This window comes from Drosophila bipectinata, chromosome 3R (genome assembly GCF_030179905.1).
Source record: "Drosophila bipectinata strain 14024-0381.07 chromosome 3R, DbipHiC1v2, whole genome shotgun sequence".
Classification (NCBI taxonomy): domain Eukaryota; kingdom Metazoa; phylum Arthropoda; class Insecta; order Diptera; family Drosophilidae; genus Drosophila; species Drosophila bipectinata.
Window position 1 is genome coordinate 27,207,891 of NC_091739.1, and position 26,284 is coordinate 27,234,174.

The 26,284-nt window shown below is 42.4% G+C and overlaps 7 protein-coding genes and 1 pseudogene across 14 annotated transcripts; 7 read left to right on the forward strand and 1 right to left on the reverse strand.

Moving 5' to 3' along the window:
- Nucleotides 1–226: 226 nt before the first annotated feature.
- On the forward strand, nucleotides 227–2,677 carry Cpsf100 (cleavage and polyadenylation specificity factor subunit 2). Its single transcript, XM_017236712.3, has 2 exons — nucleotides 227–478; nucleotides 537–2,677. The coding sequence occupies exons 1-2, from the start codon at nucleotides 330–332 to the stop codon at nucleotides 2,656–2,658; spliced, it is 2,271 nt and encodes a 756-aa protein (XP_017092201.1). The 5' UTR covers nucleotides 227–329; the 3' UTR covers nucleotides 2,659–2,677.
- A 17-nt stretch (nucleotides 2,678–2,694) lies between these two features.
- Slu7 (Pre-mRNA-splicing factor Slu7) lies at nucleotides 2,695–4,672 on the reverse strand. The gene is made up of 4 exons (XM_017236713.3): nucleotides 3,996–4,672; nucleotides 3,700–3,928; nucleotides 3,461–3,644; nucleotides 2,695–3,404 (listed from the first exon to the last, which is right to left on the reverse strand). The coding sequence occupies exons 1-4, from the start codon at nucleotides 4,594–4,596 to the stop codon at nucleotides 2,715–2,717; spliced, it is 1,704 nt and encodes a 567-aa protein (XP_017092202.2). The 5' UTR covers nucleotides 4,597–4,672; the 3' UTR covers nucleotides 2,695–2,714.
- A 247-nt stretch (nucleotides 4,673–4,919) lies between these two features.
- Pkc98E (Protein kinase C) lies at nucleotides 4,920–14,619 on the forward strand. 7 transcript variants are annotated; one of them, XM_070282172.1, is made up of 11 exons: nucleotides 4,920–5,146; nucleotides 6,671–7,001; nucleotides 7,064–7,257; nucleotides 7,361–7,418; nucleotides 7,484–7,596; nucleotides 7,661–7,734; nucleotides 8,338–8,369; nucleotides 9,723–9,793; nucleotides 9,859–11,089; nucleotides 11,148–11,287; nucleotides 11,352–14,619. In XM_070282172.1, exons 2-11 carry the CDS (start codon nucleotides 6,848–6,850, stop codon nucleotides 11,511–11,513), a joined length of 2,229 nt encoding a protein of 742 aa, XP_070138273.1. In that variant the 5' UTR covers nucleotides 4,920–5,146; nucleotides 6,671–6,847; the 3' UTR covers nucleotides 11,514–14,619. The 7 variants fall into 7 exon arrangements, with proteins under 7 accessions (XP_070138273.1, XP_017092055.2, XP_070138276.1 ...); XM_017236566.3 differs by having other exon boundaries at nucleotides 4,920–5,134; XM_070282175.1 differs by having other exon boundaries at nucleotides 4,937–4,971.
- Nucleotides 14,620–14,877: 258 nt separating this feature from the next.
- LOC108122209 (probable dimethyladenosine transferase) lies at nucleotides 14,878–16,091 on the forward strand. Its single transcript, XM_070281880.1, has 3 exons — nucleotides 14,878–15,034; nucleotides 15,092–15,804; nucleotides 15,871–16,091. Exons 1-3 carry the CDS (start codon nucleotides 14,977–14,979, stop codon nucleotides 16,018–16,020), a joined length of 921 nt encoding a protein of 306 aa, XP_070137981.1. The 5' UTR covers nucleotides 14,878–14,976; the 3' UTR covers nucleotides 16,021–16,091.
- A 137-nt stretch (nucleotides 16,092–16,228) lies between these two features.
- LOC108122208 (venom protease) lies at nucleotides 16,229–17,559 on the forward strand. The gene is made up of 3 exons (XM_017236764.3): nucleotides 16,229–16,379; nucleotides 16,434–16,704; nucleotides 16,763–17,559. Exons 1-3 carry the CDS (start codon nucleotides 16,298–16,300, stop codon nucleotides 17,343–17,345), a joined length of 936 nt encoding a protein of 311 aa, XP_017092253.2. The 5' UTR covers nucleotides 16,229–16,297; the 3' UTR covers nucleotides 17,346–17,559.
- A 135-nt stretch (nucleotides 17,560–17,694) lies between these two features.
- LOC108121781 (venom protease-like) lies at nucleotides 17,695–19,261 on the forward strand (annotated as a pseudogene).
- A 180-nt stretch (nucleotides 19,262–19,441) lies between these two features.
- Nucleotides 19,442–20,598, forward strand: LOC108121782 (serine protease snake). The gene is made up of 4 exons (XM_017236070.3): nucleotides 19,442–19,541; nucleotides 19,601–19,874; nucleotides 19,931–20,246; nucleotides 20,302–20,598. The coding sequence occupies exons 1-4, from the start codon at nucleotides 19,463–19,465 to the stop codon at nucleotides 20,575–20,577; spliced, it is 945 nt and encodes a 314-aa protein (XP_017091559.2). The 5' UTR covers nucleotides 19,442–19,462; the 3' UTR covers nucleotides 20,578–20,598.
- Nucleotides 20,599–22,658: 2,060 nt separating this feature from the next.
- On the forward strand, nucleotides 22,659–25,922 carry Sirt7 (sirtuin 7). 2 transcript variants are annotated; one of them, XM_017236793.3, is made up of 3 exons: nucleotides 22,659–22,767; nucleotides 22,833–23,035; nucleotides 23,247–25,922. In XM_017236793.3, the coding sequence occupies exons 2-3, from the start codon at nucleotides 22,874–22,876 to the stop codon at nucleotides 25,371–25,373; spliced, it is 2,289 nt and encodes a 762-aa protein (XP_017092282.2). In that variant the 5' UTR covers nucleotides 22,659–22,767; nucleotides 22,833–22,873; the 3' UTR covers nucleotides 25,374–25,922. The 2 variants fall into 2 exon arrangements, with proteins under 2 accessions (XP_017092282.2, XP_043068184.1); XM_043212249.2 differs by having other exon boundaries at nucleotides 22,659–23,035.
- Nucleotides 25,923–26,284: the final 362 nt, after the last annotated feature.

The window sequence follows — 26,284 nt, forward strand, 5'->3', positions numbered from 1 at the left end:
GATTATGCAAATATTTTATGAATTGCATAAAACCAAGTGATGTGTCGTTGTATGAGTACCAAACCCCTTTCAAATAAGAATGATGGATTAAAAAAGTTATTAATGGAACTTTGTTATCGATGGATTAAAAAAGTTATTGATAAAAATAACAGAAAATTGTATGTTTATTTCATAGGTATCTACTGTAAAGGAAACTGACTTTCTGAAAACGTTTAGTAACACTGTCTTTGCTTATTTTCCATCCCTGGACCGGCAGCCGCGTTTAAGAAATCTGTAGTTTTGATGCATTTTTATAATTTGCAGATGTTGCCGTAGTAAAGGACATCAAAATGACTTCAATTATTAAACTACACACCATATCGGGGGCTATGGACGAGTCCCCGCCGTGCTACATTCTCCAAATCGACGATGTGAGGATTCTACTGGACTGCGGATGGGACGAAAAGTTCGATCCAAACTTTATTAAGGAATTGAAGAGGTAGCATAGAAACAAGACAACGAACGACTCAAACTAACATCAATCCTACTTCTTGTAGACAAGTACACACCTTAGATGCCGTGCTGCTCTCCCACCCGGATGCCTATCACCTGGGTGCTCTTCCCTATCTTGTGGGCAAACTGGGTCTCAATTGCCCCATCTACGCCACCATTCCAGTTTTTAAGATGGGTCAAATGTTCATGTACGACCTGTACATGTCGCACTTTAATATGGGAGACTTTGATCTCTTCTCACTGGACGACGTGGATACAGCCTTCGAAAAGATCACCCAACTGAAATATAATCAAACTGTTTCCCTCAAAGGAAAGGGCTACGGAATATCTATAACACCTCTGAATGCAGGACACATGATCGGCGGCACTATCTGGAAGATTGTCAAGGTCGGTGAGGAGGACATTGTGTATGCGACGGACTTTAATCACAAAAAGGAGCGCCACCTGAGCGGATGTGAGTTGGACCGTCTGCAGAGACCGTCACTTCTCATTACGGACGCTTACAATGCGCAGTACCAGCAGGCCAGGCGAAGGGCCCGCGATGAAAAGCTTATGACCAACATCCTTCAGACAGTGAGAAATAATGGCAACGTGCTGATTGCGGTAGACACTGCTGGAAGAGTTTTGGAGTTAGCCCACATGCTGGACCAACTGTGGAAGAACAAGGAGTCGGGGCTGATGGCCTACTCGCTGGCGCTACTGAATAATGTCAGTTACAATGTCATAGAGTTTGCAAAATCACAAATCGAATGGATGAGCGACAAGCTTACAAAAGCTTTCGAAGGAGCCCGCAACAATCCTTTTCAATTTAAACATATCCAGCTGTGCCATTCCCTAGCGGATATCTACAAGCTGCCAGCGGGCCCAAAAGTGGTGTTAGCCAGTACTCCTGATCTGGAAAGTGGCTTCACCAGAGACCTCTTTGTTCAGTGGGCGAGCAATTCCAACAACAGCATTATTCTAACCACTCGCACCTCTCCTGGAACTTTGGCGATGGAATTGGTAGAAAACTCCACTCCGGGAAGACAAATAGAGCTGGACATCAGGCGCAGGGTGGAACTGGAGGGCGCCGAGTTGGACGAGTACCTGCGAACTCAAGGAGAGAAGCTCAACCCGCTGATAGTAAAGCCAGACGTGGAAGAGGAAAGTAGCTCAGAATCTGAGGATGATATTGAGATGAGCGTGATCACAGGAAAGCATGACATTGTAGTCCGTCCGGAGGGTCGTCACCATTCGGGTTTCTTCAAGTCCAACAAGCGCCATCATGTGATGTTCCCCTATCATGAAGAAAAAGTCAAGTACGATGAGTACGGAGAGATCATCAACCTGGACGACTACCGCATCGCGGACACAAGTGGCTACGATTTCGTACCCATGGAGGAGCAGAACAAAGAGAACGTCAAAAAGGAGGAACCGGGCACGGGTATAGACCACCAGACTAATGGAAACGTTGGTGATACCGATGTCCAGCTTCTGGAAAAGCCTACTAAGCTGATAAACCAGCGAAAGACCATAGAAGTGAATGCCCAAATACAAAGAATCGACTTTGAAGGCCGCTCTGATGGTGAGTCGATGCTGAAGATTCTATCGCAGCTGCGCCCACGGCGAGTAATTGTCATTCATGGAACTGCAGAGGGCACCCAGGTGGTGGCCAAGCATTGTGAGCAGAACGTTGGAGCCCGCGTCTTTACGCCCCAAAAGGGTGAGATCATCGATGTGACTACTGAGATTCATATCTACCAGGTGCGCCTCACCGAGGGACTTGTCTCGCAACTGCAGTTTCAGAAGGGCAAGGACGCGGAAGTGGCCTGGGTGGACGGTCGCTTGGGCATGCGCCTGAAAGCTATCGATGCTGCAATGGATGTGACTGTTGAACAGGATAATAGTGCCCAAGAGGCCAAAACATTGACGCTAGAGACGTTGGCCGAGGACGAGATTCCTGTGCACAACTCTGTCCTCATCAACGAGCTGAAACTCTCCGATTTCAAGCAGATTCTCATGCGAAACAACATCAACTCTGAGTTCTCAGGAGGTGTGTTGTGGTGCAGCAATGGCACCCTGGCCCTCAGACGTGTTGATGCCGGCAAGGTGGCCATGGAAGGCTGCATTTCGGAAGAGTACTATAAGATCAGGGAGCTGCTTTACGAGCAGTACGCGATAGTTTAATATTAAAGGTGTTTCTCTTTACAATTTTATAAAATTTATTAATTTTAATAGTTTGTCTACATAAATTGGAGCATGGGATCTTCTGCACGAGGACGCTTCTTTTTCCACTCTTCGATTTCGTCCTCTGTGGGTGCCTTTACATCATACATGCTGTTGTAAGGTCGCTTGCGGTCGTCCAGCTCCTCTGAAATGATATTTTTCTTTTCCTTCTCCTTGTGCTTTTCTTTCTGCTTTCGCTGCTCCTTGGCCTTCTTCTTCTTTTCGCCCTTCTTCGATTTCTTCTTAGACTTCTTTTTCTCAGGCTTCACCTCTTCCTCGGAGGACGAAGATTCCGAACTTGGCGCTGAGTCTACTTCGGAGGCGGGCTTTTCGGGAGTATTTTCTGTCAATCTAGGTGGAATATGAGTGGCTTCTGGTGCAGCTACCGATGTGGAGCTTGTGGGATGTGCTTCTGAATAACCCTCAGGTTCCTGCATGCCCACGCAGTATGAGTTCTTGATGAAGGACTTGCAGCATTTGTAGCCCCAACGACCGGCATTCCAAAAGCTTCCCCAAACTGTTGTGTGGTTGTTGATGTAAACATCCTCTTCGTAGATACTACGCGCTTTTGGTTTCTCCACGCCTTTAATAACCTTGCCACTGCGGGAATACTCGATATACTCCTCCGTCTGTGCGAGCAGAAGCGACTTGGGAGGCACCTGCAGATGCTCCTCACCGCCGTATTTCTCCACAATGTGTGTTTTTGTCTGAAAGAAAAGGGTCTTATTTATTTCATCCATAAGGATTTAACCTCTTTACTTACACTTGACTTGAACTGTTCTTTCTTTTGCTCATACTCTTTTTGGAGCAACTCCAACTTGGTGGGTTCTGCCAGCAGATGTACATCGACTCCCTTACCATGCGCTTCCCAGGCAAATAGCTGGGCGGTCGCCTGCGCTGTGGTGTCTCCTGAGAAACGTACAAAGTTTTCGCCAGCAAACTCAGCCCTAGAACGGCACACACGTTAGTCTATCTTTGTTTGATAAAGAAAATATTACTTACTCTTCTGCAGGAACTTGTGGATTGGGATTATCACGCATGGAGCGCGTTTTGGGATCGTAATATGCAGAGTTAGGGTCCAAGTTTCTCAGATATTTCGCTGTGTCCTCGCGAATTCGCAAGTTTCGCACTGTGATACGCTGTTTGGAGTCCACCTTGGTGCCAGGCATATCAACTTCGTCTACATACTTGTCCTCGTTACCTTCCTCGTCGGATATTTCGGCATCAGGATCTGCGAAACATAAATTAAGTAAATACATAACTCATGATGGGATAAAAGACTTTCATTGAGATCCTACCATTCTTGAGTTTCTCGGCTTTCAGTTGTCGTTTGGCCTCCTCTACCTTCTCGTACTCCTCGATGATCTCCCGGTGGTTAGCAGGATCATAGCTACTCCAGCGATCCCGCTTCTCATCGTAGTTAACAGCTTCATCGTTAACCAGATGCTCGTCATGTACAAGGATAGACTCTGCATATTTAGCCTGCACCTTACGGGGTCTCTCCAAGCAGTCCTTCCGCTTATGTGTAAGGGCACCACAGTTCTCGCAAGCACCTTTCCGGAATTTGGTAACAATCCGTGTAGTGTCCAGACCCTTCGGTCCACGTTTGTCAAGCTGGCCCCGTTCGTCCTCATGCTGTGGCCGCTGGTGCTTCAGCGTGGGGCCCTGGGATCCATAGTACCAGGGGGCATTCGAAATATATTGGGGAATGTGCGGATTGATGTCGCGACCCTCTTCGTCAACGGCAGCTGGAGCTGTACCGGCCTTTCGGGCCTCCTCAAGCTCCTTAGCCTTGCGCCAGTCTTCGCGCGACTTCTTCTTTGGTTCCTCGTCGGCATCCTGATCATCCTTGTTGTGGATGATCTGCGAAACGGGCGTGCGCATAGGCCCCGAACTCATTTTGTTGCTATTTTATTTATTTACTTTTCTGAAATTTGATGTATTTTCTTCTTCTTTTGTTAACTTAAGTAAGTGTTGAAAACCGTAAAAACTATCGTAAAATTGGCGATAGTTACTAGGAAACATTTATATTTTTATTTTAATTGTATAATAATCGTTTTTACTTATAATTGAAATGGGTAATTAAAAATGTTATAACTCGTTTAATTATAAAATTTCCACTATCGATCCTAATTTAACAGATTTTTAACAGCTGTAAACATACGCTCTGTTAGCAAATCAGTTTTGCAACACTGTTTGTAAAAAAGAAAATCTAATGGAATGTGACCGTTTTTAGTGGAATTCGCGCAAGAGGAAAAGCTGCTTTTCTTTGGGGTGGTGAAAACTTTCGTTTTTAGAAAAGATAGATCAAATATAAAAGTTGCCAGCTATGCAACGGAAAATGCTGGACACTGTGATTTTGTGAAACATCTCGAATTCGTCAAAGAACAAGGAAATTCCTCAAGATACCAATCAATTGAAACGCTGTGCAAACAGGGTGCGTGTAACTGTGTGCGTGTGTGTATAGTATTCTAGCTGAAACACTTTTCTCTAATATATCAGCTTCTGCGCGCCTCGCCTCTACATTTTTTCTCTATATACCAACAATAGGGAGAGCGAGAATGGAAAAAGTGCACATACATAAAAAAACATAAACAAGACTTCAAATATTTGATTGTTTACATCTTTTTTAGACATTTTTCGTTATTTAAAAAACAAATTTCTGTGAATAAATGAGATACAAGTTTTTTAGTGAAATTGCCCCTGATAATATGCTGAATATCTGATAGTAAAAATTGGGATTTTGAAAAAACCGCCAATCACCCACCACTAGTTACCAACACTGGTTACGTTTGCAGCACTCATTAGTGTCAAACTGACAGCTGGAAGGCCTTCGTTTTCACCAATTAGAAAATTACAAATTTTCCAATTGGATTTATTATAGTCGAACATTTAGTTAATTGGGCGCACTTTGTTGCGTTTTTTAAAGTGTTCTTTTCGGTGTGCGTGGGAGACGTGCCTCGCGAGTGGATTGGTGGGTGGCTGGGGGGCAAGTGTGTTCCTGGGGAGCAGCATTAGAATTGCTTGTTATTCCCTCTTTGTTGTTTTATCTGCGAAAAAACCTGGGCTCCTATGTTTGTGTGTGTATGTGCCATACATGCACACCAGAAATTTGCATAAAAAAGTGAGCAAGCAGGCATTATGATATGTAATCAAAGCTAAATGACAATGAAAAGTTCTCTATTTGTAAGAGCGTGTGTGGGGGGTGGGGATGGGGCTGGCAAATGGTCGCCACTTGTTTCCATTAAATTCTGAAATTAGAAAATTCTTTGTACACCAATTGCTTAACGGATTGAGATGCAAATTTGGCGCAGTGTACACACAAAAAAAAATAAAAAAAGAAACAATCATCAGTGTGGGAATTGCGAAGCAAGCTAAGTTGCACTCCTTGGAATGATTTATATGCCAGAAATATTAGCAGAGCAGATGATGGTCGTGTACTATTTTCGATTTTCTGTTTCACGGACTGTTGTCGTTTGAGCGATTGCCTAATGGCCCCATCTTAGTACACACACAAATATAAGCAGGCACGATTGTTGAAAAAATATTAGTGGTTCTATGTTGGTTTATATTTAAAAATAAAAATTAAATATTAAAATTTAAAAAAAAAAAACTATTCAACCATTACAATGTTCACGGTTTTCAAAAACCTTTTGTATATATTTATAAGGAAAGTTTTCTTGTATTATTTTTCGGTTGGAAATATGATTTAATAATTTAATACTTTTAACTTCAAAATAAAATACATAAACCACTCTTATCCTGACCGCAAATGTAGAACATTCTCTATGTAGATAAATTCCAACGATTCGAGGGGCAGGCGACCTTGAGAGTGAATCGAGTGTACCGCATACGCCATTCATGGGTGTCAATGACCTACACTAACATTGCCCCACAGAGAAAGCAGCCAGCAAGCCAGCGCCACTCGACCGTTTCATTAATAAATTCTCAACCGATCTTGTCGTCGCCACAGATCACCATCCCACACACCGCAAACCACAAGCACAGCTGAGTAGTGCCATCACTGCTCCCGACCGCATACACCGACCCTTACATACACACCAGACATACGCGGAGCTGAGGACACCAAGGATCAGGCGCACGGGGACTCGATTCTAGAGGCGGGAGCACCAACGGGCAACGGGCGACCATGTTTACGGGAAAGCTGCAGATCAAGGTGTGCGAGGCGAGTGGCCTGCGGCCCACAGATTTCCAGAAGCGCCACAACCTTACCTTTGGCAAACTAGCCGACGAGCAGCTCATAGATCCCTACGTGACCATAGATGTCGATGATAATCATTTTGGTGAGTTGTTTTAAGATGTTTTTTTGTTATTTTAGTTAATTTTTATGAATATTTCTATTTAGATCGTGCCACGACCCGGCCAAAGACCTTCGATCCTGTTTGGAATGAGCAGTTCGTCCACGATGTGAACAATGCCAAGAACATCAACTTGACCGTTTTCCACGATGCCGCTCTGCCGCCAGATGACTTTGTTGCCAATTGCATCATCTCGTTCGAGGATCTCATGCAGAGCGAGACGGCTGTGCAAGATCTATGGGTATGTTTGAAATCATTCAATTATTGGGTATTTATTTTAAAAGGGGATTTGGGTCAAAGCCCAGACTTTTATTCTAAAAAATCACTATTTTCTTATCTTCAAGGTTAATTTGGAGCCTCAGGGCAAGATTCATGTTATAATCGAGCTGAAAAATCGTAATGGTATGTAAAAATATATATTTCTTTTAATAAATAAATAAATAATTACTACTTTCATATACTTGTAGATCAAGCCAAAGCTGAGGCCGAGGTGGAGCACACCGTGGCCGTTAATAAGGAGTTCAAAGAGCGCGCTGGCTTCAATCGCCGCCGCGGTGCCATGCGACGTCGAGTGCACCAGGTCAGTTACTTAAATATCTTTCTAAAAGTTGCACTTTTTACATGATATCCACTTCCTTTCCCAGGTAAATGGTCACAAGTTCATGGCAACGTTTTTGCGTCAACCCACCTTCTGTTCGCATTGCCGCGAGTTTATCTGGTAAGTGAACAGTCCAGTCCAGTACACATACATACGTACTCACAGCCGGGTTGAACATCTCCGTACATCCCCAAGTTGTATCCTGCAGTGATTAATCTAAACATGCATTTAGTTTCGGGACCTTATTCTACACATCTCTCTCACCATCTGACTCTATTTTTGATTTTATTTGATTTGGTTTGATCGAATTGGACACGGTTTGATCGATCGGCTGGTTTTATGTTTCTAATGTATCCACTATCATCTAATCCACTATCATCATCGGCTCTATCATTCACTGACTCATATTTCGGCTCTTATTTGTGGGTGGCTCTCACTATTAGCAAGTTATTATTTTCCTAGTTTGCATCGGCATTTAACTGGTGGTCACCTTATTTCCCTTATGCGGGTCTCATCCTTTTGGGTTGCTCTATTCGCTGGCTTGGGTCGCGGGGTCATTGGTATCATGCTTGGATTTAATTTCCAGTGGGCTTCCTTCCATCGGCGGTTCTATCATTCATCCAAAAGTACTCGCACTCACAACACAATTAAACACACAACAAATCATTCAGTTTCCAAATATATATACATACAATAGCCATGGAATTTCTTGCCTTTTTGCAGGGGAATTGGTAAACAAGGCTATCAATGTCAAGGTATGTGTTTTGCTTCAGACTAAATGGAAAACCAGAGCAGCTCAGCTCTGGCGCTTTGGAGCTTAGTAGCTTTGGAGCTCCAGGAGCCTCGGAGCCCCTGGACAAGCTATCAAGCCCAAATCTCATATCACTTTGCATTTGCTTGTTTCGTTCGTTCGTTGTTCTTGATGTTGTTCGTTGTTCGTTGTTCGCTGTGGTTGCCATTGAGTTTCTCTTAGGGAAACGAAAGCATTTGGTTGCAAGTCTTAAGCCTGTCCTTTTTTTTTTCTTGTACCATGTGGCATGAATCTCTGCCACCATTTGTGAAGTCTTCCGCATTGCCCAATGCATCCATCACCTTGCTCGTTCCATGCTTGAGTCATGATTCTTCGGAAACAGTCTAGTGTCCTGGCACAGGTCCTCTCCTCACTGCACCACTAATCGAAAAGGACGAGTCCTGCTCTCGTTTCCATTACATGAAACTTAAAAATTAATCAAATGGAATGAACATCTCAACTTACTAATTAATACTCGGGATTAAGTGAAATGTCCTTTTTTCTAATTTAAGAACCATTATTTTGTCCGTCTGTCGTTAAAAAAAATGAGTATTTTTAAATCTTTATGCATGTTGTGGGTATAACACTTGAAATCTTTAGAACATTAAGATTTAGGCAAGTTTTAAACCCTAATTAATGTCAAATAATAGAAATAGGTTCCTATTTTATATCCTGATTCACCGTTTTTGAGTCAAAGAATATATAGGTTTATATCTTTTGATGTTTTTCATATCTTATTGCGATTTTTTCTCTCTCATAAGTAGTTCTTGTTTCAAAATCTGGCACGAAACATATACATAAGTGTTGTGTTTAAAACTTGGTGTACACCGAAAAACTAATTAGAGCACAGACCGAGCACAAAACTCAACTAAACTCCACTGATCAACATGTGAATAATTACACTGCACAAAAAAAACAAACAAATCTAAAACTGTCAACGATTTTTTTTAACCAGTTTTTGGTCCTCCAGGGCCACTTTGTGTCTAACCCTGAATGTTTCAAGCTTGAGCTAAACGAAATCCTGTAAATATACACATTCGTATGTCTAGAGTTTTAGTTACGAAAAGATATTGTCATAGTTTTTGAATTTAAGCTATATTTTAATTAATAAAATTATTAAAATTTATACTTTTTTGAGATCCAATATAAATGTGACAATCTCTTTTCTGGAGTGCTTAGTTGCCATAGATTTTTTATACTTTGCCTTGCACTCTGTCATCAAAGATCTGAGAAGCGCCAGTCTCAAAGTGTGGTTATTAATCGTATTGCTTTGGTTTCTCTCCCTTCCCCGGAAACACAAACTATTAAAACCATCTAGTCTGCACGTTAGTTGTACATAAGAAATGCCATATGTCCGTGGTGTCCAAGTGTCCGGGCATGCGAGATGAGGTAAGTCCGTGGTCTACCCTCAACCGATCCACCAAAATAATAATTATTCATTTTTGGAATCACAGCAAGCCAAAGTGGAGGTGGTGCCGGCGGGCCAAAGGTTCAATGTGAACATGCCGCACCGCTTCGTGGTGCACAGCTACAAGCGGTTCACATTCTGCGACCATTGCGGGTCCCTCCTTTATGGGCTGATAAAGCAGGGCCTGCAGTGCGAGACCTGCGGCATGAACGTGCACAAGCGCTGCCAGAAGAACGTGGCCAACACCTGTGGCATCAACACGAAGCAGATGGCCGAGATCCTCAGTTCGCTGGGCATTTCGCCGGACAAGCAGCAGCCGCGACGCTCCAAGTATCTTAACCAGCAGGGCGGCGAGGACAATTACGGCGCATCCCTGGGACCCGATGGGGAGGCAGGTCCGGGCCAGTCCTTCCGCAGTGGCACGCTCTCGGCGGACAGTTTGGCCACCTCCACCGCGACCCTGACCAGTGGCTACAACAGCAGCAGTTGCATGAGCCTGGCGGTAGGCGGTGGAGTGGCCGGCGGCGGTGGGGGCGGCGCCACCGGGGAGACCCGGCCGGGCAAGTGCTCCCTGCTGGACTTTAACTTTATCAAAGTGCTGGGCAAGGGCTCCTTCGGCAAGGTGATGCTGGCCGAGAAGAAGGGCACCGACGAGATCTACGCCATTAAGGTGCTGAAGAAGGACGCCATCATCCAGGACGACGACGTCGACTGCACCATGACGGAGAAGCGCATACTGGCGCTGGCCGCCAATCATCCCTTCCTGACTGCGTTACATTCCTGTTTCCAGACCCCGGACCGGCTCTTCTTTGTGATGGAGTACGTCAACGGTGGCGATCTGATGTTCCAGATCCAGAAGGCGCGTCGCTTCGAGGCCGCTCGGGCAGCCTTCTATGCGGCGGAGGTGACACTCGCGTTGCAGTTCCTCCACGCCCACGGCGTCATCTATCGCGACCTGAAGCTGGATAACATATTGCTGGACCAGGAGGGTCATTGCAAGCTGGCCGACTTCGGTATGTGCAAGGAGGGCATCATGAACGGCATGTTGACCACTACCTTCTGCGGCACGCCCGACTACATTGCCCCTGAGATCCTTAAGGAGCAGGACTACGGCGCATCTGTCGACTGGTGGGCGCTGGGTGTGCTCATGTACGAGATGATGGCCGGACAGCCGCCGTTCGAGGCAGACAATGAAGACGAGCTTTTCGACTCGATCATGCACGATGACGTCCTGTACCCCGTTTGGCTATCTCGCGAAGCCGTTTCCATCCTAAAGGGTAAGTAGATGCAGTGCCTCTGTATTATATTTTTTATAATTTAATATTTTTTGAACAGGTTTTCTAACCAAGAATCCGGAACAGCGTCTGGGCTGTACGGGAGATGAAAACGAAATACGCAAACATCCATTTTTCAACAAGCTCGACTGGAAGGAGCTTGAGAAGCGCAATATAAAGCCGCCATTCCGACCGAAAATGGTAAGTTTTCATTCAAATAAATTTTAAAAAGTATCTAATTATAATCAAATCGAATCATTTATAGAAAAATCCGCGTGATGCCAACAATTTTGATGCGGAGTTTACCAAGGAGGATCCGGTGCTGACACCGATTGGCAACGAGGTCATACGCTGCATCAATCAGGACGAATTCGCCGGCTTCTCTTTTGTCAATCCCAAGTTTGGACCGGAGAGAAAAGTCTACTAAGAGGCCCATCGATCGCAGTTCATGTTCACCCGTCACTTTGATTGGTCGCGATCCGGTCTGAGCCACTATTAGTGGATCCTCCGATGGTGGATCCTATCCAGATCAGACCGATTGGATCTGTCATTCAGCGTGTGGCGCATGCGTGTACCCTAGCACAAGCTGAATAATATTTTAGTTTATCTCCTCCACCTCTTCCCGGTGAACGCTTATTTGTTGTCTGTTTCCAGCGGATCGGTTCAGATCGGATCAGATCACTCATCCCACATCCACAACTACCAGTGCCAATTGTCGTGGGCAGTGCGAAACTGCTGAAATTGCTAGGCTTCATAACATGAATATTGCAAACGCATCTGGACACGAATTGTTAAGCCCTTGTTAACCAAACTTTCCCCCCGAAATCCTTAACCTTCTTAAGCTTCAAGCCTTTTTCCCATATAAATTTATTTATGTTGTTTGCCAGCCAAAAAAGCAAAAAAAAAAAAAAAGAAAAAGAAATTAAGTAGCCCCACCCCCATCTAGTCAATGCCCAGTGGCTGAGTGCATTTTGTTATTAGTTATTTATTGATTGTTTGACGTTGACGTGTCGAATCTCATGTTTCGCACTCACAGACCGACAGCATCTATGTATTTTTCTGGAGGCGAGGCACTTGCTCCAAAGCGAATCTCAAGGGAATTTCTAACACAATAGCCGCAATGTGCCGTCTGTACCATACACACAATATACACACAATACAATATAAATACATCCACTATGTATTTGGATGCACAAATTTATTATTTTTATTTTGTTTTATGTATTTAAAATTTGCACAACTTCCTTCTCAAGTATTAAAGCGATATTATTTTTAAATTACCTTATTGTTACGCATAAAAATATTTATAAAAAAAAAATGAAAATTAAAAGAAAAGAAAAGAACAATTTCAAGCCAAACACCTAATACAAATTGCCTACAATTTACCAACAAAGAGAATGTAACGCTAAATTAATCATAGAAAAAAAGCTAAAATGAAGAGAATGTCTAAAGAGAATCATATTAATTTTATGCTAAACAAATTATGAATACAAACAAATGTGTTTAGTCTGTAAGCCGATGGAGAGGAGGTCAAAGAAATTATATATATATACACCTATATGAACCATATAAATTGTGAAACTAAAGGCATATATAATACACACCCACGCCCACACCCAAGAACAAAAACACAAATCCAACAAATGAAACACTTAGCGTAATGAGGGAAAGCAGTGGAAAGTTATAAGAAATTATGTGGCATAGGATGACTAGGAGATAAAACAATATTAATGTTTATGTGTTGATTTTAAAGCCAAAGACTCAAAGCAAAATTCTATATATGTATGAACTAACTAACCGAAGGCAAATTTTAGCATAACGCATCGAAATTTGATCAGTATCCTTTTATTGTTATTACTATGATTATTATTTATTCAATAACTTATTTGTGTGGCTTACTGATTTGTTTCTGTTACAACTGATTTCATCCAACCACAGAAGAAGGAATCATTATATGAATAATAAATAAATAACTAGAATGAAGAAGAGCAAGGACGGATAACAGAAAATTTATTAACTATAAGCAGCGTTGTTAACTAAATAAAAAAAAGAAACAAAATCAAGGCAAAGGCAGGCATAAACACACAGATTTGTATGTATTAATAAAGCCCTGTGTCTAATAATATTTGTGAAATAGCAAAACCGGCGTAAGCGCCAGTTACCCATTTACAATTTAAATGTTAACCCAAAGTATTTTCAAGAACGCATTTTACCAAAACAAAAAAAAAATAAAAACAAAAGGAGAAGCATCAAAACCAAAATAACAAAATTTAAGGACTAATGTTGAAGAAACATAGACAAAATGTTCAGAGTGCAAGAAATTAATTTTTTAAACAATGAGCTCAACTTGCCAGTCGATTGAGGCCGTTGCAAGTACAGTGGCGATTATTCAATTATAAATAAAGGATAAACAAAAATTAAATAAAGTAAAAACTCTCAAAAAAATACATAAAAACGAATCGCATCCAGCCAGTAAGAAGAACTCATATGAACATAGTCTGTTGAATACGACCAGGAATAGGCAGGAATAAATATTAAAGTTTGCGGGTTGTTATTAAAAGTGTTAGCAGAGGGATTAAAGGATAATAGAAACGGATCAGGAGAGAAACAGGAAAGTTTATTAAAAAAAAAAAAGAAAACACAAAAATCGCTTAAACCGTAACCTGAGTAAAAAGCAAAAGCTATAGGAAACTGTGCAACAAATGTTAGATGTAAGTCCACTTGAAATAAGCAAAGTTGAACGCTCCCCCGCCCGCTGTTGTCTCCATCTACTTACTAAACCCGAAATATTGACAATTTTTCATTGCTTCAAAAGGGTTCATCTACTTAACTTTGAATGTACTCACTCGATCAGCTTAGCTAACTTTTTCTGGAGCCACGCCGCTCAAACTCAACTCAACTCAACTCAACTCCACTCACTCTAATGAACAAACTTACATACATATGTGCAACTTTTTCATGTACCTTTTGCATCTTAGATACTTAAAGAGAAATTACACTCGAAGGATTATTAACGGGAGCCCCCGCAAATTGTTAACTGATCTAAGGCGAACTACACACAAACTACTAAGAGGAAATATTGAATTATTTATTGAAAGGCGTACAAAACTAAAGCGCGACAAACTGAGAAGTAGAAAAATTGCAGAATCATAGCATGAATAATAATCGTAAACAGAAAGTATTCAGAAATAAAAACACACAAAGCACCCACAAATCAGAGGAAAAGGAAAACCAACCTGAAACTGATGAAAAAGCATAAATAAAATTTAAGTTATGTTTAAACCAGAGATAAATAACTATAATGGTAAAGTCGAAAGTCAACAGTTGATATGTTGTAAAAAAAGCTATTAAAGAAAAAATATGGTATGGAAAGATTTACCAAGAAAGCAAAGTGAGTGTTAAAACTAAATGAATGGTAGAAGCAGACGTGCAAAGATAACCAAAGAAAGCAAATTGAAAACAAGAAAAATTGATTTATAACATTAAGTGAAAACTAATTAATAAATAAAGAGGTAACACCTATGAAAATGTAACGGACATGTGTGAATATTTTTTTAAATTTTAGTGTGGCGGGGCAGTTAAAGGAGAATCCGTAGAGTAAAGTCAAAAGATCTTATTAAGTAAAATTTCTTGGATTTTCCTTTATTACTTTTTGAAAGTTGAACTTTTAAAAAACTTTAGGGAATGTTTTCAAAACAGGAAAATTAAACTTTTCTGCGAAAAACATTCTGTTAATGCTTAACAGAAGAGTTATCGGTGTTATCGGTACATCTCTAGTTTCTGTTAACTAACAGCGCACATGTTGCCTTCAAATAACAAGAAGCAGAGTCAAAACAAATATTTTGTATAGAATATTTTGGATTTAAAAAAAAAGCTACCAGCCAGTCAAAATGCCAAAGGTGAAAACGGAGAAGAAAACTCGCATCCACACTGAGGTGCAAAAGCAAGGTGATTATTTCCAAATTTCTATAGGTTTCTCCTATTTATTTTGTTATGTACCCCCAGGTATCGTTTTCAACAAGGATTTCGGACAGCACATTTTGAAGAATCCTTTGGTGATTACGAGCATGTTGGAGAAGGCTGCCCTGCGTCCCACTGACGTGGTGCTGGAAATTGGTCCAGGTACCGGTAACATGACTGTTCGTATGTTGGAGAAGGCGAAGAAGGTTATTGCCTGCGAAATCGACACCCGGCTCGCAGCTGAGCTCCAAAAACGTGTCCAGGCTACGCCACTGCAACCCAAGCTTCAGGTGCTTATCGGAGACTTTTTGAAGGCTGAGCTGCCCTTCTTCGACCTGTGCATTGCCAACGTTCCCTACCAGATCAGTTCGCCACTGATCTTCAAGCTGCTCCTTCACCGTCCGCTCTTCCGCTGCGCGGTTCTTATGTTCCAGCGTGAGTTTGCCCAACGCCTTGTGGCCAAGCCGGGGGACAAGTTGTACTGCCGCCTCAGCATAAACACCCAGCTGTTGGCCCGCGTCGACATGCTCATGAAGGTGGGCAAAAACAACTTCAAGCCGCCACCAAAGGTTGAGTCTAGCGTAGTGCGTCTGGAGCCCAAGAATCCTCCTCCGCCGGTCAATTTCACAGAGTGGGACGGTTTGACGAGAATCGCTTTCCTTCGCAAAAACAAAACGCTGGCGGCTACCTTTAAGGTATCCTCCGTGATCGACATGCTCGAGAAGAACTACAAGTTGTATCGCTCTCTGAGAAACGAGGTAGGCCCTACTATAATTCATCTTCAAATAAATCAATCTCAAATACTTTGACCATTATTTTCGCAGCCCGTGGAGGATGACTTCAATATGCAAGACAAAGTCATTGGCATCTTAGAAGAACTGGACATGGCCACTAACCGTGCGAGATCCATGGACATTGACGACTTTATGCGACTCCTGTTGGCCTTCAACTCAGCGGGAATACACTTTAATTAGTCCTATTTATTGTAATTTATATTGTTAATCTTTGTATGATAGAAACAACATTAATATAAATGTTAAGCCAACGGTTTTTTAAACTGATACTGATCAGTCAAGATTATCTTTCTAAGGTGGTATATACTATGTTTAGGAACAGCTGATGGAGAGCGGGATTAGCGACGATCGAAGCTTTGTTAAACTGCGCAATTAAAAACTAGTTGATAAACATTGATTCGATCAGTCGCGAGACGATCGTGTTCACCGGCAGTTCATTTATCAATAGCGGTCTATCATGTTTCGGTCTATCTTTCTGCTGATCTCCCTTGCCAGCAATCTCGTTCTTGGTCAAAACCCTGATCCTGCGGTTCAAAAAGGTGAGTTTAGGTCAACTTTCAGTAAAGAGTTTCTATTATTTTCATCTACCTTAGCGTGCACTCTATTCAAAAAGCATGTTTTCGAGGAACGGGTGGCCATTAGCTTCTTGTTTCCCAATGCACCAATTACATGGGAAACACTCGATTCCTGCCATGGATCGCGGCCGTTAATTGTGGACGGAGATCCGGCAGAGTCCAAGGAATTTCCTCATGCAGCTCGTCTTGGCCACAGGAATGCTAAAAATGAAACCAAATGGTTCTGTGGTGGCACATTGATCAGCAACCGTCTGGTTCTCACGGCAGCACATTGTTTCTACACCGAACAGTGAGTCTTACAAGGCTACTTTCTGGGGGATTTAAAATAATCCTTATCGGTCTTTCAGTGGAGCAGTCAATGTCGTTCGATTGGGAGAACTCTGGTTCGACACCGATGAGGACGACGCCGAGCCGGAAGACTTTGGTGTATTGCGCTCCATAGAGCATCCGGACTTCAAGGACCTTTACAACGACATCGGTATGGTGCGTCTAGATCGGGCTGTTAACTTCAGCCTGTATAAGCACCCCGCCTGTTTGCCATTTGACGACGGAGAGATCCACGATAAGTTCATTGCCATAGGCTGGGGTCAGAAGGCGCTGGCCCAGGCAGAGTCCAAGAAGCTGCTAAAAGTGGAGCTGCGAAACTACCATCAACGCTGTCTAGTCACTACGGAAAAGAACGAAGACCTGCCTGATGGATTCAATGCCACCACTCAACTGTGCATTGGGTCGCCGGACAGCAAGGACACCTGCAACGGAGACTCTGGAGGCCCGGTGCTAGTCTACCATAAAGACTATCCATGCATGCAGCATGTAATGGGGATCACATCCACAGGGATAAGCTGCGACACCCCGGATGTGCCCAGCGTCTACACAAGGGTCAGCCACTATCTTAAGTGGATCAAAGAGGAAATGGCCAAAGTTACCTGATGTTTGAATCTATAACTATTAAGAACAGATTTCTTAGTAAAGCTTTAATTGCATGCATTTTAAAAATAACTCCCGATAATTTGCATTTGTTTATTGGAAAGGCAGTCGCTGAAATTATTTAAACACTCTCCCAACCGGTTTCCGTGTAATGTCAAAGCGTGAAAATGTGTTTTTTGATGATTATAGCTTGTGTCCGTTCCTGAAGATTTAATAAATTTCCAATTTTACAAACTTTGAACTGATTTGGAAAACAATTTCTCATCAAGAAGCTGACGGACTTTCCCAGGGCTTAATACCTCTCCTGGGGAGATTACGATGCACTCGAGTATCTCTCATAGATTAGCTTTATGATTTCTATAAGTCAGTAGCTTACTGATCGTGACAACAATCGGACGATGGAAGCTGTGTTTTCTGGGAAGCTTTTTCAACTGAAAGTAATCTTGTGGCTTCTAACCACATACTGGGTGGCGGCTCAAGATGCGGATATAGTAAGCAGTGGGTGATCTAGTAAACTGAAATATTTCCAGCCTTAATGATAACCGATTTTCGTTAATAGCCTGTACCGGATACAAAACAAGTCTGTTTGAAGAAGTCGCTGAATTCAGCCTACTGTACGAGGGTGCACCGGTTATCAGAAAGACCCGAAACAAGTGCAAAGCCTATGCACCCGTTATCATTGGCGGGGCACCTGCGATTCCCAAGGAATTTCCTCATGCCGCCAGGCTCGGTCATCGCGACGATGAAGGCGAAGTTAACTGGTTTTGTGGTGGGACACTAATTAGTAACCGGCACGTTCTAACCGCAGCACATTGCGTTTTGAGTTTTGAGTAAGTTTTTAAGTTTTATATAGGGTTTTTTTTTTATTAATCAATAAATAATCTTTTCTGCCATTTATTGATATAAAATTCACATATCGACTTTCGCATGGCTTTCAATTATCAAGATCAATAATCGTTATAGTGCGTATTGTAGAACTACTATTTCATATTTGGGATATTAAAGCACTTTATTTTGAAAAATTCCCTAAAGCCTCAGCATCAAGCTAGAAAATAGTCATTCTTGTTCCAATACGCCACGATTCTGAACATCCTCTAATCATTAAATATTATTGTTTATTTATGAAATCGTATATCTTCCAGGGGAGCCATTAATATTGTCCGTCTAGGAGAGCTGGAGTTTGACAACAACCAGGATGATGCCCTGGACTTTGGACTGAGGAAGGGAAACCCATTGTACATCCCGGCTATGAACATCCGGTCATCTACGACGACATCGCCATATTGAAACTGGATAGAAATGTCACGTTTAATGAATACAAGCACCCGGCATGTTTGCCCTTCGAGGATGGACGAAAGAGTAATAGTTTTGTTGCTATTGGCTGGGGACAGACCGCGCTGGTTCCACGTCCTGGCTCTGAAAGCAGTAAAATTTTGAAAAAGGTCAAGCTCCTAAACTTTAGGACTCGATGCCAGCTCACGGCGGAGAAAAACGAGGAACTGCCAAATGGCTATAATGCTTCTAGCCAAATCTGCATTGGATCCAATGAACCAAGCCATGATACCTGCAACGGAGACTCCGGCGGGCCGGTTCTGACCTACCACAAGGACTTCCCCTGTTTGTACCACGTGATGGGGATTACTTCTGTCGCTGTGGCCTGCGACACTCCCGATTTTCCAGGGATGTATACTAGGGTTCATTTTTATCTAGACTGGATCAAACGGGAGATGGCCAAAAATTAACAAATATTAATGAGTATTTAAAGAAATTCAATACTAGATCGGTATAGAAAAAATGTAAATGTAGATTTTTAATATATAAATGAGCTATCTGACAAAGTGGCGTATAAACATTGTATATTATCGAGCTTGTCCAAGCATTTAATTTGCATAACTATTAATGAAAAAGTAAACAAATCAGTTTTATGGTGGGTTAATTGTTTTCGCTGAACTTGCTTGATTCTGGGGATTTCTGGTAGCTTTTACCCGCTTGAACCTAGACGCCGCCCCACTGGGGCCAAGCCCATCTGCTCGATCGCTCTCTGATCGGAGGCCAAACCCGTTCAGATCGAAGTGTTAAGCCTCAGTCGATTGGCGAACGTCTCTAAATCTGGGGTGAAGATGTCTCAGGCACTGATAGCTGCCGTATTGGTAGCACTTCTACCAAGTATTTTTGGCCAGCTCCCGGATGTAGTCAAGTGTAAGTACCCAGTAATGATGTGGTCAGTAAATATAACATCTATAACATAATCGTTTCAGCTTGCAAAAGATATAAACAGCAAATATTTGAGGAGACGGTGCAATATAGTTTCTTGTTTCCCGGAGCTACGATTGAAACCTTCACCATCGATAATTGCCGGAGTTATACGCCTTTGATTGTTGGTGGGCATCCGGCACAGCCCCGGGAGTTTCCGCACATGGCCAGGCTAGGACGCCGTAATGGAAATGGAGGGCAAACTAACTGGTTCTGCGGAGGTGTCCTGATTAGTGCCCGGTTTGTTCTTACCGCTGCCCATTGCCTGGAGTCGGATCAGTAAGTTTTTTGTCTGGAAACTGAATAATTTTTGTTCTAATTATTTGAATCCTTAGAGGCGAAGTAAATGTTGTACGACTGGGGGAATTAGATTTCGAATCTGGGGAAGATGATGCCTCACCCAGAGATTATAATGTGGCTGAATACATAACCCATCCTGGTTATGAGGACCCACAGTTTTACAACGATATTGGGCTAATAATGCTGGGGGAAAAAGTTGTCTTCGACCTATACAAACATCCTGCTTGCCTTCCATCCGAAGACGAGCGGAACTCAAACTCCTACATAGCTGTGGGTTGGGGCAGCACAGGTTTAGTGGGGACTCCTTCATCGATGCTGCAAAAAGTAATGCTGGATCGCTACGGAAGTGGAGTAAGTGCATCTATACATGTTTAAACTTCAAATCTATAATCGTTCACCCTCGCAGGTGTGTCAGAAACTAGTGACTCGTCAGCTTGAGGAATTCCCGGAAGGATTTAACGGCAGAACCCAACTCTGTGTGGGCTCTGAAATGGCCAGAGACACTTGCAACGGCGACTCCGGCGGACCTTTGCTGATGTACCACAAAGACTTCCCGTGCATGTATAATGTCATTGGCATTACATCAGCAGGTCTATCATGTGGTACGCCGGGAATCCCAGGAGTTTACACGCGGATATTCCCATATCTCGATTGGATCACAAAAACAATGTCGAAGTATTAGTTAATAATTAATAACTTTGTTATTTATACACACAATTAGCATGTCTCTTTATTGAAATAGGTAATTGACTTTCATATTTATTAGTAAAGATACAGCAATCAATGATAGCTGTATTGCTATTACTACGCATTCTTTCAAATCAAGAAAAATTCAAAGCATCCCTCCGAAAATTTTGAAAAAAATCGAAAAAATATTTTGTCCCCAGATTTTGATGCAGATTTAAGGATTCAAATCATTTAAGGTACTCCGCTTGAGAATCGGATAAATATTGGCAACGATATAGCCTGCGCTGGTGGCCATATTCGTGGCCTATGCATTTTTCTCATTTTAACGGGAATGTCCCAGAAAATTTTGAAAAAAATCGAAAAAATATTTTGTTCCCACATTTTGATGCAGATTGATGGAGAATCGATCTACAAATCATTTAAGGTACTCCGTTTGAGAATCGGATAATAATTGACAAAGATATGGCTTTAGCTGTGGGCCATATTTGTGATCTATGCATTTTGACCACTTTTGAAGGGGATGCCCCAGAAAATTTGGAAAAAAATCTAAAAAATATTTGGTTTCCAGATTTTGATGCAGATTGATGGAGAATCGATCTACAAATCATTTAAGGTACTCCGTTTGAGAATCGGATAAATATTGACAAAGATATGCCTTTAGCTGTGGGCCATATTTGTGATCTATGCATTTTGACCACTTTTGAAAGGGATGCCCCAGAAAATTTCGAAAAAAATCTAAAAAATATTTGGTTTCCAGATTTTGATGCAGATTGATGGAGAATCGATCTACAAATCATTTAAGGTACTCCGTTTGAGAATCGGATACTGATTGACAAAGATATGGCTTTAGCTATGGGCCATATTTGTGATCTATGCATTTTGACCACTTTTGAAGGGGATGCCCCAGAAAATTTGGAAAAAAATCTAAAAAATATTTGGTTTCCAGATTTTGATGCAGATTGATGGAGAATCGATCTACAAATCATTTAAGGTACTCCGTTTGAGAATCGGATACTGATTGACAAAGATATGGCTTTAGCTATGGGCCATATTTGTGATCTATGCATTTTGACCACTTTTGAAGGGGATGCCCCAGAAAATTTGGAAAAAAATCTAAAAAATATTTTGTCTTCAGATTTTGATGCAGATTGATGGAGAATCGATCTACAAATCATTTAAGGTACTCCGTTTGAGAATCGGATAATGATTGACAAAGATATGGCTTTAGCTGAGGGCCATATTTGTGATCTTTGCATTTTGCCCATTTTTGAAGGGGATGCCCCAGGAAATTTGGAAAAATATCGAAAAAATATTTGTCCACAGATTTTGATGCAGATTGATGAAAAATCGATCTACAAATCAATTAACGTACTCCGTTTGAGAATCGGATAATGATTGGCAAAGATATGGCTTTAGCAGTGGGCCATATTTGTGATCTATGCATTTTGACCACTTTTGAAGGGGATGCCCCAGAAAATTTGGAAAAAAATCTAAAAAATATTTGGTTTCCAGATTTTGATGCAGATTGATGGAGAATCGATCTACAAATCATTTAAGGTACTCCGTTTGAGAATCGGATAATGATTGGCAAAGATATGGCTTTAGCTGTAGGCCATATTTGTGATCTTTGCATTTTGCCCATTTTTGAAGGAGATGCCCCAAAAAATTTGGAAAAAAATCGAAAAAAATCGAAAAAATATTTTATCCCCAGATTTTGATGCAGATTGATGGAGAATCGATCTACAAATCATTTTAGGTACTCCGTTTGAGAATCGGATACTGATTGGCAAAGATATGGCTTTAGCTGTGGGCCATATTTGTGATCTATGCATTTTGACCACTTTTGAAGGGGATGCCCCAGAAAATTTGGAAAAAAATCGAAAAAATATTTTGTTCCCAAGTTTTGATACAGATTGATGAAGAATCGATCTTCAAATCATTTAAGGTACTTAAATTATTATTAAAATGATGATTATTATTAAATGTGATTAAAATTAAAATATTATTAAAATTATTGAAATTCACGAGTGTTGGAGCCCTGATTAATCGATAACTCATAACTATCGGTCTATACATCGATAGTTGTTTACCTTTTTCCCACAAAAAAAATAAAACATTTACAAAACAAAAGTATTTGTACAATTCGAAATGGCTAATGCTGTTGTTTCTTAAGCTGTAATAAAATGTAAGCGTGGATCCTGTGGCAAGTATCGCAGCAATCTCGGCAATCCCCCCTTTTCAATCCGCGAGCTTGGTGCTCCCGCATAGTTGCCAATTGTGCCGGACGCACTATGGAGCAGGACGAGGAGCAGTCGCCGGAACAGCCCATGGCTAAGGAACTGGACATGGACCAGTCCCCAGTGGATGTGGCGCAGTCTTATATAACACGGGCGAAGATGAATCCGGCCAAAAAGGACAATGAGAAGCGTAGACGGAAGGATGCCATGCGAAGGGTAATTAGTGTGCGCTAGTGTGTGTGCGCACACTGTGTATATTTGCGTATTTAACCCCTTGCAAAAATTTATTAAATTTTTTCACAAAATCAGACGCTTTCACTCTTAAATAAATAGATTTTTTTATTCATAGTTTAATAAACATATTGCAAGGGTTAATTTCTGACCAATTATGCATGAACATGTTAATTAAACCACCACTTACTTGCAGGTTTCGATGATAATGAGGAAATGTGACTCTTTGCGCTCGGCAGACGATCGCCAGTTCCTCGAGAAGCATCCTGACATGGTGAAGGCCACCAAGAAGCGCAAGGAACGGGTTGAGATCTACAAAGAGCGGGTAGTGGAGCGAGAGGATGCGGCGCACGTAATCGAGGCCAAGGTGGAACAGCTAGCCAACATCATATCGCAGGCCAAGCACCTAGTTTGCTACACGGGAGCTGGGATAAGCACGGCAGCCCTCATTCCGGACTATCGGGGTAGCCAAGGCATCTGGACATTGCTGCAGAAGGGCCAGGAGATTGGCGAGCACGATTTGTCCAGCGCAAATCCCACCTACACGCATATGGCATTGTATGAGTTGCACCGCCGGCGAATCCTTCATCATGTGGTGTCCCAAAACTGTGATGGCCTGCACTTAAGATCCGGCTTGCCGCGACAATCGTTGTCGGAAATTCACGGGAACATGTACGTAGAGGTGTGCAAGAACTGTCGGCCAAATGGTATATATTGGCGACAGTTTGACACCACGGAGATGACGGCCCGGTACTGCCACAAGACCCACCGCCTGTGTCACAGATGCTCCGAGCCCTTGTACGACACCATTGTACACTTTGGAGAGCGGGGAAATCTAAAGTGGCCCTTGAACTGGGCTGGAGCAACCGCTAATGCTGAACGCGCTGACGTAATTCTCTGCCTGGGATCAAGTCTGAAAGTGCTGAAGAAGTACACATGGTTGTGGCAGATGGATCGGCCTGCTCGACAACGTGCTAAGATTTGTGTGGTGAACTTGCAGTGGACACCAAAGGACTCGATTGCCAGCATAAAGATCAACGGAAAGTGCGATCGGGTAATGGCCCAGTTGATGCACCTGCTTAACATTTCAGTGCCCGTTTACACAAAGGAAAAAGATCCCATTTTTGCCCATGCCTCGCTCCTAATGCCCGAGGAGTTGCACACTCTAACGCAACCACTGCTGAAGAATGCCGACGAGGAAGAAGCCTTCACCACCACCACCGAAGAAACACAAGACTCGACCATTTCCAGCGAGAGCTGCAGCTTCAACTACAGTGATTTTCCCATCGGAAAGGGACCTCGCATTCGGACGCCCATCAAGAACGGTAGACGAATCAAGACCAACTTGGAGTTGCGCCAGAAATTCAAAGTTGAGGAAGAAATCACAGTAGAGCAGACCGTTGCTAATGGGGCGATAGCTACCGAGAATGGATCCATCCTAGAGGTGGAGGAAAAATCTATTAAAATAGAGACTGAAGTGAAACTGGACGATATTGAAATTAAGGAGACGGTGGTGAAGCAGGAAATGCATCTTTTGGAGCTTCTGCCAAAATTGGAACCTCTCACCCTAAAAGAAGAGTCGGATGAAATGATACAACTGCCCAAACTAGTCGCCATACAACAAACACAAGTGGAAGTGGAAAACAACGTCACTTCTCCAAAAGAGATCAAATTAGAGCCACTGCAGCTGCCACCATTGGTACCTATCGGAGCGCCTCTTTCTACGCCTTTTGTGGAGCCAAAGCCTGCTTTTCACAGCCTACAAATTCAGGTCCAGAGCGATGATGGATCCAGCACAGAGAACGAGAACGACGATCAGGACGAGGATGATGAAAGCGAGCTGGCCCAAGTGGATTTGCTGCGGTTGAACAATGACGAGGAGCTCCTTCGCCAGCTACCCACTTGGCATGATGCTAAGTACGCGTATTCCGGCCTGCACAGCATACTGATACCTCCGCCACCCGATCTCAACATCTGGAATTCGCAGGTGGTGCCGAACTTTGCGATGAACCGATCCGCCGCAAGCTGCGATTTCTGTTTCGATCACTATGCTGAGCTGGATTGCCAGTTTTATCGGCGGTGGAACCTCAACCAGCGAAAGCACAAGAAGCGGGCCAGGAGCGGCCGGTTTGTGGTCTGCGAATGCTGTCCCACCTCCGACGATGAGGATGACTATGACGAGAATATATCGCTGGCACACATAGCGGCTGCCGAAACAGCTAAACGGAGACAGCAACTGAGCACCAGCTTCCCGCGGAAACTGGCCCGCACTCAAGCCGGTTGGTATGGCAAGGGATACAAAAAGGGTCGGAAACGCCGGTAAATCACAGCACCTCCATCCCATAAGTCAAAACGGCCGTGATCCTACCCCAAACACCGAGTGGGTCGGTACTTAAAATTAATATTCAAGTCCAGGCATAGGCTTGGAATTCAAGGAACAAATCGACCCGCTCCAACCGAGATTAAATGCTCGCTTCGATAGTATTTTTTAGCTGTAGAATGGATAAGTCATAGCATAGACGGTAGTGCCAGCTAGAATAGGGTAGGGATCCGTTTTTCGGTCATTATTAAGAGTTTTTTAAATTGTCACATCCTTGTTTCCATGTCATTGAATGTCCTTTTATTCGTAATCGTAATTGTCCATCAACGTTATTTATTAAGAGTCCCATGTTTCTGTAGCTTAAGTTATGTATGATTTGTCACAATTTTAATGGTATTTTTGCATTTTTAGTCTTGTCATCGGTAAATTTTTAAAGAACTTATGTTTGTATGTTTTTAAGCAAATCACCAACTTATTGGTTCAATTTTAAAGTGTGTTTTTAAAATCTTACTTCCGCCCTTTACACTTTAAGTCAATAAACGACAAAAGCAGTACGCTTCAAAAACTAATAGTTTCTGTTTTATTCTCCCATTAAAATAGGCCTATTTTTAAAGTAGTTTAAGTTAAAAACAATATAATTTTCATCTGTGTAGAACCAAGTTTATTCATTAACTTAAACTTAAATGTATTGCTAGTTTATATATAGTTTTGCGAACGCTTGTGTGAGTGTTTGTATGTGAGATAGGCATTCCATGTCGGGAGTGACCAGGGAAGAAGTGTTGGCTTCTGCCCAATCTTCAAGAGGTTTCAATCCCTGCGTGTGTACGTGAGTGTGTGTTTTACATGGAACACTGCAAAATACCCAAGAATCAACAAAAGACCAGACAACGGAAACAAACATAGAGGGAGGAGGA